This window comes from Thamnophis sirtalis, unplaced genomic scaffold (assembly GCF_051295495.1).
Source record: "Thamnophis sirtalis isolate CommonGarterSnake01/CBP01778 unplaced genomic scaffold, rThaSir2_p1.2 scaffold_4, whole genome shotgun sequence".
NCBI classification, from domain to species: domain Eukaryota; kingdom Metazoa; phylum Chordata; class Lepidosauria; order Squamata; family Natricidae; genus Thamnophis; species Thamnophis sirtalis.
In genome coordinates, this window is record NW_028261384.1 from 85,297,310 (window position 1) to 85,313,059 (window position 15,750).

General features: G+C 39.0%; 1 protein-coding gene across 3 annotated transcripts in view; it reads left to right on the forward strand.

The window, feature by feature from the left end:
• Positions 1-335: 335 nt before the first annotated feature.
• Positions 336-15,750, forward strand: part of PIP4K2B (phosphatidylinositol-5-phosphate 4-kinase type 2 beta) — a 36,511-nt gene continuing 21,096 nt past the window's right edge. The window contains exons 1-4 of one of the 3 annotated variants that reach the window (XM_014058246.2): positions 336-1,352; positions 5,090-5,187; positions 12,967-13,063; positions 15,478-15,630. In XM_014058246.2, the coding sequence (XP_013913721.1) occupies positions 1,176-1,352; positions 5,090-5,187; positions 12,967-13,063; positions 15,478-15,630 (525 nt within the window). In that variant the 5' untranslated portion in view covers positions 336-1,175. The remainder of the gene's footprint in view (positions 1,353-5,089; positions 5,188-12,966; positions 13,064-15,477; positions 15,631-15,750) is intronic. The other 2 variants (XM_014058245.2, XM_014058244.2) reach the window with 2 other exon arrangements.

Below are 15,750 nucleotides of genomic sequence, written 5' to 3' on the forward strand. Positions count from 1 at the left end.
TATCTTTTCAAGAAAAACAATTAAAGGAAAAGTTAGTGGATATGCTACCTGCGCGTTATTTTTAAAAAATTAATCCAAACCACATTGCTTTGCCACTACCTAATTTATTGACTCTTTTTAAATGAACTATTACTACCATACTCTTGCCTTTCAATTTTTCAAATAGAAATGGAACATTCCACTCCCCCCTCTTTTTATTCGTCGCCATCTTGATGCCTCCTTTGCGCAGGAGTCGATGGCACAACTTGTTCTGCGGTGGAACAAACCACGGAAAGGGAAGCATGAGGGGGGAGGTGGGGTGGGGCGATATATTCATAGCGGGTGAAACTAATCGAACTTTGTTATAAAGGGGGGTTAAGGTTAGGCTCACTTGCGGAGGGAAGTAGACATTACTATTTGATAAGTGACAGGGGGTGGGGCTTGGACCTAACTATGATGTGGAAGGGGAGTTATGGTGTGGTGCCCGGTTCTCTGAACGGAACTCTTGCTTGTAATGAGAGGAAGGGTGTGTGCCTGTAGGTGGTACTGTTGTGATTGGTGCGCGTGTATGTGCACCTGTGTGTATCTCCGATCTATTCCGCTGAATTAGGCGGAGAGAAAAGAACAAGAACGACGGGCGGAGCGAAGATTGTACCGTTGTGAACGCTTTTTTCAAAATTGGGTGGGGGGGAGGAATACGGCTGACTTAATTGCGCTGGGACTGGTCTAGGTTTAAAAGGGAGGGCTGGATGGTACCATTTTGGGGAATTTACAGGGAGAACTAAAGTGCCGCCGATTCGAATGATATTCAACCGCGGTTGAGCGGAGAAGAATAGAAGCGGTGCCTTTAACGGCCCACTGTAATCTGAAGGTCGGAAAAAGGCAAGAAGAAGCACCGCTCCAAGTTTAGGAAGGTGGCATCAATGAGAGGCCGGTCCTAGTGGTACCTTGCAAGGAGGTGTCAAGTCTAACCAGCCTATATACCCGGTGGTGCCATTTTGAGCTGATCTTCAAAGAGTGAGGAGGGAAGAGTGGCTTGAGAGCTGAAGAAGCAGAAGTCTGGGCCTTTTCTTGGAGAACATTTTGACATGACTGCCCAGGTTGGAGGGGCCCAAGGAGAGGCATGAAAAAACCCTGCTTTTAGGAAGAGGCCAATATCTGTTCAAGCAACCCCAAAGACCCCCTCTCTCTCTGCCATGGCTTCAAACTGTACTGGAGGCACAGCAGCTGCAAGCACTGGCTCAGCTATAGGTGCTGCCCTCAGTGCTTCCAAGACCAAGACAAAGAAGAAGCATTTTGTCTGCCAGAAAGTGAAACTCTTCCGAGCCTCTGAACCACTCCTGAGTGTCCTTATGTGGGGAGTCAACCACACGGTGAGCAAGAACTGCACAGTTCACCTCCCACCTCTTTGAACCTAAGACCTCTCAACTAGAGAGGCACATTCTGCTGTTGAATATTTGTCTCATTTTACAACTATTATGTAGCATCTCTTGTGTTGATTATTAGGTACAGGGTAAACATTTTTATTTTGGTATTTATATATTAGAATCCATATCTTGCATGAAAACAAATATTGGAAATATTGTAGAGAAAGGCATCATTTAAAAATGGACAGCAAGTAAAATTTTCTAAAATAATTACAAAGGGGAAGCAATTCTGTGTTGAATGAATTTCAAAGTCTTCCTCTATAGAAGATAGAAGTTCTTTACTGTCATCTTTCTTCTCACACATGTGAGGGAATTTGGTGGAACTGGAGCATGTGAGTGGGTGTGTATTGTAGGTACCTATTAACGTCTTCTAAAAGCTGTGCTTTTCCTGAACTTGGTTTAAGGAGAAACATTTTTGTTGAATCACCCTTCTTCAAAATCAGGATTGCTTCACAATTTTAGTTTTTAGAACAAACCAGGAAATTATCTTTATTCAGAAGTTGACTCTTGAATTTAGGAACACTGCTCTGTATATAGGAGTGTAGCTTCAAATCCTCAGCAGCAGATTCTGGTAACCTATGTTGTCACCTGGGTTCAGTAAATCCCTTTTTGCATATTCCTTACCAAAGATGAGTTTTGATTTTCTGTATTTTAAATGATTGCTTGCCTGGATAACTATCTTCATAAAGCAATAATGTAAGTTCTCTGAGTAAAGAAGGGATAACAGATGGAATTTTTTTCAATATCTAGTATAATACTATATAATTCTTAAATATCTATAAATATTATGATAAATCATTTTGTTGGACTCTGTCTGAATATATTTGTGCATTGTCTCAGTTGTACAAAGCAATAAAAGTCTCTTGCCATTTCAGAGTCCAGGGACAGAACTGTACACATCTTAGAAATCCCAGTGAGCATTGTCAACTAATACCCCTAGAATATTTGAAAAGTTGCAGTTTAGAAGGTTACTAAAAAATATTCACCAGCAAACTTCACAAGTTAGTAAGATGGTCCCAAGGAAATTGAGAATATTTCTTTCAATAGTAGCGGTCCTGACAAATGGAGTGGAGATTTTTTTTATATCAATCTTACAAGCCCTGTTGTGTGTTGTATGTACATATCTAAATAGGAAATTATGGTGTTGATGGACTACAAATCACAGTATTTTTATAATCAATCATGCTTCCTGAATATTAATATTCAGGAATATTAATTTAGCAATGACCACACAGGTAGTCTGTGCTTAACAATGTGACCAGGATTTCTATTGTTAAGGGATGCAGTCATGATGTGTAACATCACATGACTACATTGCTTAGCACTGGCATGCCTGGAAATTCCAATTGCTGTCATTAACTGAATTTCACGGGTCATTAGGTGAGGACCCACCCTGATCCAAGCCATTCCCAACTATGTCTTCTCCTCTCCATGCTTTGGTAAGATAAGGGGCTGCCTCCTCTGTCTTTTCCTGAATGCCCCTTATTTCCCTATCTTCTCTCCAATCTCTCCCCTTTTGGCTACCTGCTATCTCCCCCAACCACCCAATCCTTACCCCTACATCTTACATCACTGCAGTACCAACTGGGACCTTCTTTTGCAGGTCTTTTCAGGCCAGGACAGCCAAGATTTCTTTCGCATCCCAACCAGGATTTCTATTCGCAACCCGGGCCTCATTCATACCCCAGTTGGCCCAGCTGGGACCTTTCATGAAAGAAGCCTGGCATGTGAAAGAAGATTTGGTTAGGAGGGTTCTTTTATGCTGGGGCTTTTGTTCATATGCCAAACATCTTTGCCAAAGGCTTTGGGTGGGACATAAGAATAACCTCAGCTACACTGGTGCAAACAAGGCCCTGGTCAGTGCAGTAATGACTTACAGTGTAATGGTGAATATAGTATCAGGTAGGGCCAGCTAGCAGCAGTGGGTAAGTGGGCAGTTGTAAATTAAGATGGATCCAAGTGGGCCCAAATTTTGTTCACATGACCATGAGAATGTGGCAACAGACAGAACATTGAGAATTAGCAATAAGTCCCTTTGTTCGGCACCATTGTTGCTAGGGAATAGAAATTAAGCAAGATTTATCTGTATATGCTTAACAGACAGGGAATATGGTCTAGTGGTTAAGGCAACTGGCCAGAAACCAGGAGACTGTGAGTTCTAATCCTGTCTTAGACATGAAAGCTGACTTCTCTTTCAGCCCACAATGACAGGATCGGACTACAAACAAATCAGTCAATTGTTAATGAATCAACATTGACTTGATATGGAAAAGTGAATCCTGCATAAGGGAAAACAAGAAAAAATGTGTAGATGGTTAAACTTGGTTCATTCAATTGCAATAGGTTCAATTATTTAAAAGTCACTGGTGAATATTTGTAAATGTTCGGTGAATATTATTTATACAAAGTGTCTTCCCCAAGTCACTTTATTTAGGTGTTTGTTTATATGCTACATTGTGGGGAAAAACATCTATTGTTATTGCAGTAGCAATAAATACTATTGAATAAAAATGCCTGACAATTAGAGTTGAATATATTTATCATCGATCATCTTGTTTTGTACTTGATGATTTATCTGATCGAAAATTATTGGCCAAATACAAATATATATGTAGTACAGCACATGAAGTTAAGAAAAAACAAACTACTGTGTTTCTCCAAAAAGGAGGCTGGGTCTTATTTTCCTTTGACCCCCGACAAAATGGCTAGGCCTTCATTTTGGGGGGTTCTAATTATTTATTCACCTAACAGTGGTGACACTGACAACCCCACCCAGCAGGAGCCCATTGCTGGCCCACTTCTGGGGCTGCTTGCTGCCACTTGTAGACAGTGCCCTGGCCTCTGTTTCACCTTCAGATTCCTGCCAGAAAACATCTGCAGCCAATAACAGAGGTCTGGATCGATCCGGAGCTCTCTTATCTGCTGCAAATTCTTTCCAGCAAGCATCTGAAGGCGAAACAGAGGCCAGGGCGATGCGTGGGAGTGGAGGCAAGTGGCTGCAGAAGGAAGAAAGGCAGGTGTTGGGGTATGCGAGGCCTAGTAAGTAGGGCAGCTCCATCCCCACACTACCTTATTTTTTACCTGTGTGCCTTACCCCCACCCCCAACCTTAGGGTGGGTGGGGTCTTAATTAAGGCTAATTTTGTGGTTGGGGCTTAATTTGATTGCATATGCTCAAAAACATGATGGGGCTTCTTTTCAAGGTGGGTTGTCTTTTTGGAGAAACACAGTAATAAGAAAAATAACATTTTAGCAGGTGCTTACCATACTTTCAAACACATCTGAGGATCAAAATACAATCAGATGATTATCTAAAAGTATGAGTGATTAGGACAGATTGAAATTATTAATATAGATGTAAATAATTATCTGAATAAAAATTGATACAGAGAAAGAGGAACATTACACTCTCATAAATTATGCAAACTCATAAACTGGAGATAGCAACTGCTCATGATGTAGATGATGTAGCCTGGAACACTCAGATACCTATGATTTCCTCTCAATAAATATCATCCCTTTCATAGAACATAACTGCTTTCTTGACCACATGCATTTAATGTTGAAACTGCCAGTAAACGTTAATGTGATTTATTGGCTCTACCATTGTACATTCCAACAATTCAGGTGACTTCCTTCCTTTTTTCCCTCACATCCTGTTTAGATGTTGCATTTCTTTTGCAGATTAATGAGTTGAGTAATGTCCCTGTCCCTGTTATGTTAATGCCAGATGACTTTAAAGCCTACAGCAAGATTAAAGTGGACAATCATCTTTTCAATAAGTGAGTAATAATTTTTTTGATTAAAATATACTCCCCCATTCCCCATTTAACTTCAGTATCTGAATAGATGGCTTGTTATGAATATATAATGACATGAATCTGAATGTTGCAGAAGACAGTGTGACATGAAAGAAACACAACTATTATAAAAGAGTAATTGAACTCGGCGCAATTCATTTGTCTGAATGTGCTTTATGTCCAGCCGTGAAAGGATATGATTGGGGACCACAATTCATTTTTGAATAAAACCAGGACATAGAGGATAAAATTTACACACTAGGGGTGAGGGTGGCATCATTGACTCATCCATAATATGCTTTGAAAGCGACAATCTCAAGTACATACATGTTAACCTTTGGTGAGAATGCAATTGCCAGGCAACCTAGATCAACTTTTAATAATTAGATATTTTTTAATTTTTCCCATTAATACCATTAGTATAATTTGAATAATATGTATAGTTTGGACAACAATTGTTAATGGATCAAGAATGTTTTGTAGATATAAAGAAAACTTCTTTTCTTCTTTAATAGTCTATCACAGTGATGGCTAACCTTTTTTGGATCACGTGTCAAAAGTGGGGGGAGCGCAGGGAAGTCATGGTCATGTGAGGGCATGCCCACACCTATAATGCTGTGTGCGCGAGCCTCCCATGCGTGAACCTGCCCACGTGCATGTGCACACAACCAGGCCCTCCCTCTGCTTTTGCTGTGCTTTTTTCACCCTCCCAGACTCCAAAGGCTTTCTTAGGAGCCTGGGGAGGGCGAAAACAACCTCCCCCACCCCCTGAAGCCTCCCCACCCCCCGAAGCCTCCCTGAAGCCTCCAGTGGGCAAAAAATGGTACTATGGGCAACCTGGAAGATTGGGAATGATGACTTCCGGGTTGCCCATAGGGCTGTTTTTCACCCTCCGGAGCGTGAAAAGCGGCCCAACACGCAAACCGGAAGTCTGTTCCCAAACCTCAGGGAAGCCTCCGGAGGGTGGAAAATGGCTGAGGGTGGAAAATGGCCGAAAAAGAAGACCGAAGTCAGCAGGCTAGCGCACACATGCGAGCTGGATATGAAAGGGCAACACCTGGCATGCCCTACAAATGGCTCTGCGTGCCACCTGTGGCACATGTGCCATAGGTTTGCCATCACAGGCTTATCATCATTTTAGCCATTGAATATCCATTGCAGCATGAAGACCTCTTCCGCATGTTTCCAACCAATAAAGTTCCCAGCATCCTTTTGCTAGTCAGACCCACAATACTTGCTGACGTCGTCGATCCATCTTGTCTTAGGTCTCTTTTGTGGACACTTTTTATCAAGTGGGAGCCATTCTATGACTGGCTTTGTCTACCTGCCATCAGTTGTTCTTGCTATGCGACCAGCCTATTTCCATTAGAATTCTTTCACACTCCTAATAATATTGTATACTTTCATTTGTTGTCTAATCTATGCGCAGATCTTTCTATCTTGTCTTGTAAAGCTGAGCATGTATCTTTCCATGGCATCACTATAGTCTTTGTGCTGATAGCAATAGCATTTAGACTTCTATATTGCTTCACAGTGCTTTACAGCCCGCTCTAAGCAGTTTACAGTGTCAGCATATTGTCCCCAACAATATGGGTTTTCATTTTACCAATCTCGGAAGGATGGAAGGATGAGTACTGAATAGACTGCAGTACTGTATTCTAACCACTGCTCCACCATGGATCATCGTGAGGTTAGTGTCCATGTTTCACTAGCATATGTTAGAGCAGGTAACACTGATCAAAAACTTTCTCTTCAGGCATAGGGGGAGCTTGCTAGAATACCGAATCAAACACCTTTTCGTAGTCAATAAAAGCCATGAACAGAGGTATGGTGTACTTGTTGTGGCTTTCTATGACTTGCTGAACAACCTGAATATGATCCATTATTCTGTAGCCACTTCTGAACCCTGCCTGCTCCTTTGCCTGTGTATCATTTAATGTTCTCAATATTCTTTTTGCTGGTATCTTGGTGAAAGCCTTGTAAATGACTGAAATAAAGTTTATTGGGCAGTAATTTTTTAAATTAATCTGAAGCTCCTTTCTTATGTATAAGAATCACTTCAGCATTTTCCCCTGCACTGGGTAATTTTTCTTCTCTGGGGCCTCTCGAATACAGTTTTGCTAGTATTTTATCTAAACTATGACCACCAGATTTTAGCATTTCAACCATAACAGAGTCATTTCCTGAAGCTTTGCTATTTTTCATTGATTTTATGGCATTTTATTTTATTTTATGTATTTTATTTTATTTTATATACTTTATGGCACTAACAGCTTATCACTCATTATTTTTGTTTTTCATTATGTCTTTATCATTTTATATGATATGATTTTTTCAGCAGTGTATCTTCACTTTAGCTTGTACCATTCTATTGATGACAGTACAATTGCAGAATATGGTTTTATCACTTGACATGATATAGTCAACTTTACTTGTATACCCAGATGGACTCTTCTATATCCATATTCAGCTAGTTTTTTTCTTGTAAAATTCGTTCATGATGTAAAGTCCTGTCCTTTAGCAATGTCTACTAGTTTGTTGCTTCTGTTATCTCATTCACACTTCCATATGGGCCAGTTGCTTTTTCTTCAGGTATTGTTCTTCCTATTCTTGCATTAAAGTCACCTATTAGAATTTTGTATTGGCATTTTTCTTTGTCTTGAAGGTGGACCATATAGTCATAACACTCTTCAACATCTCATCATCACTATATCTTATTGTTGACATATAAGATTGGATGATTTGAAGCTTGTATTGTTTGTTCAATTGAATGATGCATTGGGCTAGTTTGTCTGATATACTTTCATCTCTTAGTACAGATTCTTTTAGCTTTTGGTTGATGAAAAAACCAACTCCGCCACATCATCCATTTTCAGTACCTCTAGTGTAGAGTAAATACCCAGTCCTATCAAGTTCAACTAAATTTTGAACTTTTTGTTGTGTTTCACATAATTTAATGATATCCCAATGCATATTTCTGCGTTCAGTAAGCAGTTCTTCTAGTCAAGCATCTGTTTTCAAGGTTCAAATGTTGACCATTTCTGCGTCCAAAGTCCAAAGACAGACTGATTTAATCCGGTGATTCTTAGCACCCTCTCCCTTTAGGCAGGTCTTTCTGCTGCCATGGTTGTTGCCATAGGGCCTCCAGGAATGAGGGCCATTTTTGAGATTGTATTGGCATGAGGAAGGAATAGACCATAATCTGCCACAATGGTGCAATGCAGGTTGGCAGATGTGATCTGTGTTAATCTGAGGTATCTATCGTGGCCTGTTCACCTTGTGAGACCTTTCTGGACATTTACATGTCCAAAAACATAACCCATAATCTTATTTACACTTTTGCCTTGTTAAGACCCTGATCATAGAAGGAGCGTTAGCCTACATTTCCCATTAAAATTGCTTGGAACATACCTCCAGCAGTTACATAAGATTTGAATGTCAGAATCTATGGAACTACCCAGAATTGTTTCAGAAGTCTTCCGACATTTTAATGTAGTTGAGAGGATATATAGTAGTTGCAAATTAGAAGAAGCATTTTATTTTTTCTTTCAAAATTAGCTTCTTTTTTGAACTCTGAACAACTATTATGAAATCACCAAATTGCTTTTTGTAGCTTGTGTCTTTTAAACAGCATCATGGTGTTTTAATTTAAAAACATAATTTTACAATTGTGATTGTGGTGTTCATTCAGTCCAGAAGCCAGCCCAGATTTTGGCTATACCCTTTATGCATAATGCTTTTCATGTAGTTTTTAAACAAAAATATTTATTCTTAAGTAATCCTACCTTTCCTCTAGGTTTCAAGATGGTGTACGTACCATACTACTTCCGCCAGTTTTCCCCACAACATCCTTGTGAAATAGGCTGTCTGAGAAAGAGAAATTGGTCCAAAGTACCCAGTGAGCTTATGTGGCTACAGCTAAAGATGATTTGATTCTGGATCTCCCCAGTTTTAGTCTAACATTTTAATTTTACACCACACTAACATGTTTATTCAATTGATTAATATTATTTGTCCCCCATGGAGACAATGATATTTTCCAACTGGTACCTACCTTATCTAGTGAAATAGAAAAATAATTTTAATCAGTCTGAATAAAGAATTTTAGATATAGGAGCCTCCTGACATGAGAAAGAATTTACTTTAGGCAAAGTATTTGTCTTTAATATTTATACAGAATATAACTTTTTATCCAGATTTAACCTGATCTTGCAGAAATGAAATGTTTTATAGATATTGACAGTATGTTTTGGGGTAGCAGTTAAGGAAGGATAATTTCTATCACGAAATATTATAGAGATGAATCTTAACTGTTTGCATCTGGACAGTTGTACTACATTAGATAAGTATTTGACAGGGATCGCCCCTCAGGCAGATTTTTTGCATAAAATCATTAGGTAAGGTTGAGAATAGAGCTGTTAATATGGTGTAATAATGCCCTCATACAAAGTTTCAATTAGAGTATACTTGCACCATTGTATACCTCTCTTAATGAAAATATTCTAGAACTAGACAAGAGGCAAAATAGGGCAGGCAAAACCATTAGGAGGCCAGAATAACATCCTGTTGAAAAAAAGGCACAATGGTTCAAACACTTTAGCTTGGAATGAAGGAAGGTAAGAGGAAACATGTTATAAATATATATTATACAGTGTGTAATATATAAACACTGTATAATATATATTTATTATATTAATATAATAAATGCTTAAAAGTTTGTGAATCTTTTTGAATGCTTACTGTTTCTGCAGAAATATGAGCTAAAATGATCTGTTCTCCAACCAAGTTTAAAAACTAGATACAGAGAGGTCAATTAAGTGTCTCTGTGTGTATGACAATGTGTGTATATGTATATACTGGAAAATGGATATATGTCCATGAACTGATGCTCAAGACAAAGTGTGTCATGCAACAAGACAACAACTCAAAACACACAAGCATTTCAAACCAAAAACTAATTAAAGCAGAAGAAAGTTATTGTTTTGGAAAGACCAAGTCAAAGTTCTGATCTTAATCCTATAGAAATATTGTGGAAAGACCTGGAGTGAGCAAGTTCATGCGAGGAAACCCCCCATTATCTCTAAGTTGAAGCTATTCTGTATGGAGAAATTGGTTAAACTTCCTCCAAGCAAACATACAAGACTGGTTAACAGTTATCAGAAATTTGGTTGCAATTATTGCTGTCCAAGGAGGTCACACCAGTTATTGAAAGCACAAGTTCATATACTTTTGCCACACATATTTATGTCACTTTGGATCATCTTTCTCTATAAATTAGAGGACATGTAAAATGTTTTTGACTTATTTGTTTTGTTGAATCTTTAGTTTTAATAATCACATTTTATATCATTTGTACCGAGATATTGAAAAAAGGCTTCAACATTTTTAAAAAATACTGTTGTAAAGTGCCTTGATTATGTGAAAAAGATGTTTGTATCATATGAATCACACTTTCATATCCAGGAGGCATAATCACACAGGACGTAATTTGAAATTTGCTAATAATACTTATGTTAATGTCAAACTATTTTTAAAAAGATTGAACAAATACACATAGGGTCAGAAGCTACTAATATTTATGGTTATTTATTGGCAGTGTGTGTTTATGGAAAGTCACTGTAAAAGGGTCTATTGCTTTTCAATCCAAGTTTGTGAGCTTCCAAAATGCATCCAGATGGCTGATCCAACATGATTACTTATTGAGTAGATTTAGTCTAATCCTCCTACTAGTAGTCCCCAGAAGAGATTGTCAAATCTAATGAAGGGACATTTTTTAGGACTGATCATGAAAAGACAAATGTTACTTGAAAGATTGAAAATGTAACCTTCAATTTAAGGTGGAATAGAACTCTAATTCATTTAACCCCCTACAGAAAAGGAAGTGAAGTGACAAAAACTTATTTTTATGCTACATGAATTACTGAAGGCTTTGAACAATTTTGCCTATATATATTCACTTATAAAATTAATTGTTGAGCATAATTTTTAGTTTCTTTCCTAGGTTTTTCAGTCAATATATGAAGTCAGAAATTCAGAACTGTTACTAACCAACTCATTTGCTTTAATTAAACCCAATTAATCTTTCTCTAATGCCATAGTGCAGTGGTTCCCAAACTTGGCAACTTTAAGACTTGTGGACTTCAACTCCCAGAATTCTCCAGCCAGCTCTGGGATTCTGGGAGTTGAAGTCCACAAGTCTTAAAGTTGCCAAGTTTGGGAACCACTGCCCATAGTGGAAGATGTATGAAATTGCCTTTCTTTTTATTCATTTAGATTTTTTTTAAATTCTTAAGCCAATGTCAGTATTAACAAATATAACTTCATCATAGAATAAGCAGTCAGCAGCAGTCAATCACAGGTTTTGATTTGGCAGCCAATAGTCAGATATTCAATCTGATTTTCATTGAATGTCTTTGAACTGCTATGTTGCATTACAGTTGCAGAATTCCAGAACAACATAATCAGAATTACAGCATATCTGGGAGAACATTGTGCTAGTGAAGTCTGAATTCATCATCACATAATGTACTGTAGATACACATTTTAAAAAATAGTTATGTACAAAAAATGTAGAACTAGACATATAGTGTTAAGGTATATTCTCAATCATACCATGTCTCTAAAGATCAGGCTCTTCTGGTTGGTCTAAGAACCAAATAGGGGAGTTCTACACTGGAGATGTAGAGATTAGGCTGGAAGTGGCTGCTAGATTAATGGCAAACTCCACCTACCCTTCCCACCCTTACTCTCTGCTGCCCACTTATCCATCTTTTTATTTACCATATTCATGTATTGTTATCATTGTGTTCCTCTTTCGTTGTTCATTTTATTATTCTGTTATTTTACTTCGGTTCTGTTTATACTTTCATTTTTCTTTGTTTTTATTTTATAAGCCATTTTAGAATAGCCCTATAGTGAGGTAGACAGCAAATAAATGTAACAAATAATAATAATCTATATGTATATTTAAATTTTACATTTACACGCTAACGTCAACAGTATCAACAGTAGAGACCTTCATGTTTCTAGGTTCTGTTAGGTCCAAGGACTTGGGAATGGGCACCTAACATTAGAAACATCATTAAAAAGGCACAACAAAGAATGTTCTTCATATGTCAAATCAAAAAACTCATATTGCCAAGAATCTGTTGATGCAGTTCTACAGAGGAATTATCAAGTCTGTCATTTGTACCTCTCTAATTTCTGGTTTTGCACAGCGACCAAACAGGACAGACATAGACTTCAATGGATAGTTAACAACTGCACAAAAATGATCCCAACCAGCCTGCCTTCCACTGAAGTTCCGTATACTGCACAAACCAGAAAGAAGACAGAAAATATCTACAGACCCCTCACATCCTGAAAATCCTGGACATAATTCATTTCAAGTTCTCCCCTTAGGATGCCACTATAGAGCATTGCATGCACAACCAGATATAGTGTTTTCCCCTGTGCCATCATTCCATTGAACACTTAACACAGCACTTTCTCATTTCTCATCTTTTTTCATCTTCTAATCTTTTCTATTCTGTTGGTTTCCTATAATTTATCAATTATTGTTTGTAATCTATATTTAATGATTGTAATTATGGTTATAACCTATGATCTAATACTTGCTGTTTATATGTACATTGTGAGCTTATGCACCAGAAGTACATTCCTTGTGTCCAATCACACTTGGCCAATAAAGTATTCTGTTCTGTTCTAATTTTCTATTCTATTTCTAGTATTGAATCACAAATTCTTTGTGGCTACTTTCAGAGAGAATCTCCCAAGCCGCTTCAAATTTAAGGAGTATTGTCCAATGGTATTCCGAAATCTCCGGGAAAGATTTGGGATTGATGATCAGGACTATCAGGTATGGAACAAACTAATAGTTTTTATTGAGATGTGTCAATTATATAAATACTTGAAGTATGAAAGTATTTCTGCCTTTGTTGTAATTGGAAATGAATCTTGTGCAACAACAGCTGGTGTCAGTGAATCAGATTGAATTATTTATTATATTGATTGTATTTGTATTTTCCTCCAAACAAGTTGTATATTTAAAATAAGTCAGGCTGAAAAAAATGGTAGATAGAAAAAAAGTTGGATTTGGGGAGCAGTTGATGAAAGTATGAGTAAAGAAACATACAAAGCAGTGATGAAATTCATTTTTTTTTACTACCAGTTCTGTGAGCGTGGCTTGGTAAGCGTAGCAGGGGAAGGATGTTGCAAAAAATCTATTCCCATCCCACTCTGCGGCCAGCCAGAGGCAATATTTGCCGGTTCTCTGAACTACTCAAACTTTCTGCTAGCAGTTCTCCAGAACCTGCCAGAACCTGCTGAATTTCACCCCGATACAAAGACATGAGGGAGAAGCCTAAAAAAAGAGGACAGCAGAAACTTGTAACTAAAGAATAGATATTGTATGTAAAGCAGAGTTTCCCAACCTTTCTGGTTTTGTGGACTAGTGGCGGGGAGAGGAGATGTTTCTGTCTGTGTGGTGAACAAGCGGGTATACGCTCATGCAGCTCCATTAGCATGAGCAGCGAGGGCACACACCTGCCACTTAAACAAATGGAGTGCTTGCATATGTTTGCCTGCGCAAATGGGTGTGTGCACAGACTCGCCATTACTTCCGCAGCCTTGTTCTGAATGGCTCAAGGCCTGGTAGGTTCAAGGCCAGGTAGGTTCCTTAATCCCTGGTAGCCAAGAGATTGGGGAACCCTGATGTGAAGAAATGTTCTATGAACAGAACAAATACAGGTAGTCCTCGAATTACAAATGTACTGGAGCCTGCCCATTCCATTCGTAACCCGAATGGGAGTGACTCTCATACCTTGAACAGGATCACTCCCCCCTTTCACCCATGCATTTGCTAATCGAATGCGAGGCTTGTTAAGTGCACATGAGGTATTTCAGGGTGGGGAAGGCCGGGGGGGGGGCATAGTCAAGGCCTCTCTGACCCACTAAAATGCCTCATGCTCCCCATGATTGCTTTCCCTCACAGCCAACCTGCCGCACCAGGTCACTTACACTGTGAAGATATAGCAAGCAGTCTCTTCTCCAACCTCTCAGCCATGTGCAGCTTTGTTCAGGTCTACGCAGACCTCACCTGGCACGTTGCAGGCCAAAATGGAGCTTTGGAGGGATGGATTCACCCCTCTGGTACGCCGTTCAGGCCTCCGGAGGCCTCACCCAGCACTTTGCTGAAAAAGGAGCTCTGGAAGGGTGGATCCAAGCTTCTTTTCGGCCTCCGTGCCAAGCGAGGCCTCTGGAGGCCCGAATGGAGCATTCAAGGAGTGTATTCGCCCCTCCAAACCTCAATTTTGGCCAGCAATGTGCAGGACAAATGTTGCAGAGCTTCTGCTGTTGTTCATAAGAGTAAACAACTAACTGCTATGGTGCTGCAAGATTCATAGTTTGGGGACTTGTTCATAAACCCTAGGAGGCGCTTATCGCATAGCGTCAAACGTTCGCTAAGGGAACACTCATAACCCGGAGATTACCTGTACATTGTGGCACAAAAGTTTAGCAGAACCATTTTGAGTGGGCTGAGTTCAGAAAACTAAAATCTGGAATGACCTGTTTTCGGTTTCAACCAAAACAAACTCCGGTCTGCAACGTAAGTAGAGAAAGTCCTAGAACTTCCCTTTGTTCTCTTTGATTTCCTTCTCCGTGTCATCTTTATGCTGATTTACCCATCAATGTTCCTAGCACTTTTCTTCCCCACACCTTTTAGTTGTCATCTGTATAGTATTAAATTCTCATTGACCTGACCTTTAATTAGGTGAGATGATACATCATAGGAGGATACTTTTTGAACCAACCCATAATAAGCTAACTTATAGAATGTGTCCAAAAGTCCAGGACTCTGCGGGGAATGAAATTTGAGAAAGTTGTGGTTGCTTCAGTTCTCCTGGCTGCTGTGGTCACATGATCTTTACTTGTGATATTCTGTAACAGTTCCCAGTCAGTCTTGCAATCCCTTACTCTTCTCCCATGCAGCAGCAGCTACTTACTAGCCTGCTGAAAATAGAAGGGATGTTGTCTAATGGTCCCTGCCAGTGGGGAAGCTGGCAGAAAGTTTTAAGTCACTCTTACTCTCTCTGTTTTTTGGGGGTTTTTGTTGCCTGCCCTTGGTTTTTCTGTGCCTAAACAGAAGCACAGAAATATCGGGTATGGTCTTTCTAGTTTTATACAAGTATGACATACCCAATTTGTCTGTCTGGTCTTCTCTTCCCCATTATTTCCAAGTATGGATTTTGTTCTTCTTTTATCTCCACACAGAATTCTGTGACCCGGAGTGCTCCAGTATACAATGATAGCCACGGGCGGTGTGGAGTTCGCTTCCTTACCACTTATGACCGGCGGTTTGTCATCAAGGCAGTGTCAAGTGAGGATGTTGCAGAAATGCATAACATTCTAAAGAAATATCACCAGGTGAGATATATGCAAGGAGAAAGTATACTGTTTTTTTTCAATAATTATTTTTTATTTTTTGTTACAAATTTTTAAATTATTTTACGAACAGTCCGTGTTTTCCCCCTTTTTACATTCTCT